The 1,209-nt window shown below is 63.1% G+C and overlaps 1 protein-coding gene across 1 annotated transcript in view; it reads left to right on the top strand.

The window, feature by feature from the left end:
- Positions 1–1,205, top strand: part of GRIN2C (glutamate receptor, ionotropic, N-methyl D-aspartate 2C) — a gene marked incomplete at its 3' end in the record, with an annotated part of 9,099 nt that extends 7,894 nt beyond the window's left edge. Inside the window, exons 11-12 of the mRNA XM_010156303.1 lie at positions 347–579; positions 1,047–1,205. Of these exons, the coding sequence (XP_010154605.1) occupies positions 347–579; positions 1,047–1,205 (392 nt within the window). The remainder of the gene's footprint in view (positions 1–346; positions 580–1,046) is intronic.
- Positions 1,206–1,209: the final 4 nt, after the last annotated feature.

Genomic DNA, 1,209 nt, shown 5'->3' with positions numbered 1-1,209 from the left:
TCCTGCTGGGACCCTGCTCTTGCAGGCTATAAAATCCTGGAGATGGCCATGCACAAAATCTGAGGGTCAGGGGGAGAAGGAGCAAGGAGCCTGGGAAGGGGATGGCGAGCGCGGCTGGCTGGCACATGGGTGTGGGACAGGGATAGGAGAGGGCCCTGGAGAAGGATGAGGGACTGGTGGGATGCTCAGGCCAAGGGCAGCAGCGAGGGCCGAGCCCGTTACAGCTATGGGAGCTTGGGGTGGCTTTTCCCACCTCCGTGGTGGGGTGGGGATGGGCAGGGGCTGCGCTTGGGGAGATTTTGGATATTTTCACCCCCCCCTTACCAGTCTGCATGCTTGACCCCAGGTGAGACCCAGAAGCTGGAGACGGTTTGGCTGTCAGGGATCTGCCAGAACGAGAAGAACGAGGTGATGAGCAGCAAGCTGGACATCGATAACATGGCCGGGGTTTTCTACATGCTGCTGGTGGCCATGGGGCTGAGCCTGCTGGTCTTCGCCTGGGAGCACCTTGTCTACTGGAAGCTGCGTCACTCCGTCCCCAAGTCCCACAAGCTGGACTTCCTCCTGGCCATCAGCAGGGTGAGTGCCGCTGCTGGGGGCTCTCGAGGGGCCCAAACGTCCTCCCGTGGTGTCATGGGGATGGGCATGGCTTGAGGGGCATCGTCCCTCCAACCTGCCCAGGAGAGACCGGAGGTGGTTGTGAGCTCTTGGCTGGGGACAAAAGCCAGGTTTTGGGGAAAGCGCTCAGCCCTGGGAATGACACTGCATCCGTATTGGCATACCTGGGGAAAGGGGTGATGGAGGATGGTGTCACCCACACTGGGGATGCTGGGGAGGGCACATCGGTGCCGTGAGGACATCTCAGAAGCCCCTCGGCTCAGCGGGGGGTGAGGGAGGATGGTGTCGCCCACACTGGGGATGCTGGGGAGGGCACATCGGTGCCGTGAGGACATCTCAGAAGCCCCTCGGCTCAGCGGGGTGGGTTCCTGGTGTGCAGGACCCCAACAGCCCTGCTGATGGTGGGAACCCCTCCCTTCCCTCTGCAGGGCATCTACAGCTGCTTCAGCGGGGTGCAGACCATGTCGAGCCCCGGGCGGGCGCCCACACCCGATGTCACCGCCAGCTCGGCCCAGGCCAACGTGCTGAAGATGTTGCAGGCGGCCAAGGAGATGGTGTCGACGGCCAGTGTGGGGGGGTCGCTGGAGCAGG

This window comes from Eurypyga helias, unplaced genomic scaffold (assembly GCF_000690775.1).
Source record: "Eurypyga helias isolate BGI_N326 unplaced genomic scaffold, ASM69077v1 scaffold30327, whole genome shotgun sequence".
NCBI lineage: Eukaryota > Metazoa > Chordata > Aves > Eurypygiformes > Eurypygidae > Eurypyga > Eurypyga helias.
The sequence above is the reverse complement of the archived record's forward strand: the minus strand, read 5'-3'. Positions and strand labels throughout refer to the sequence as shown.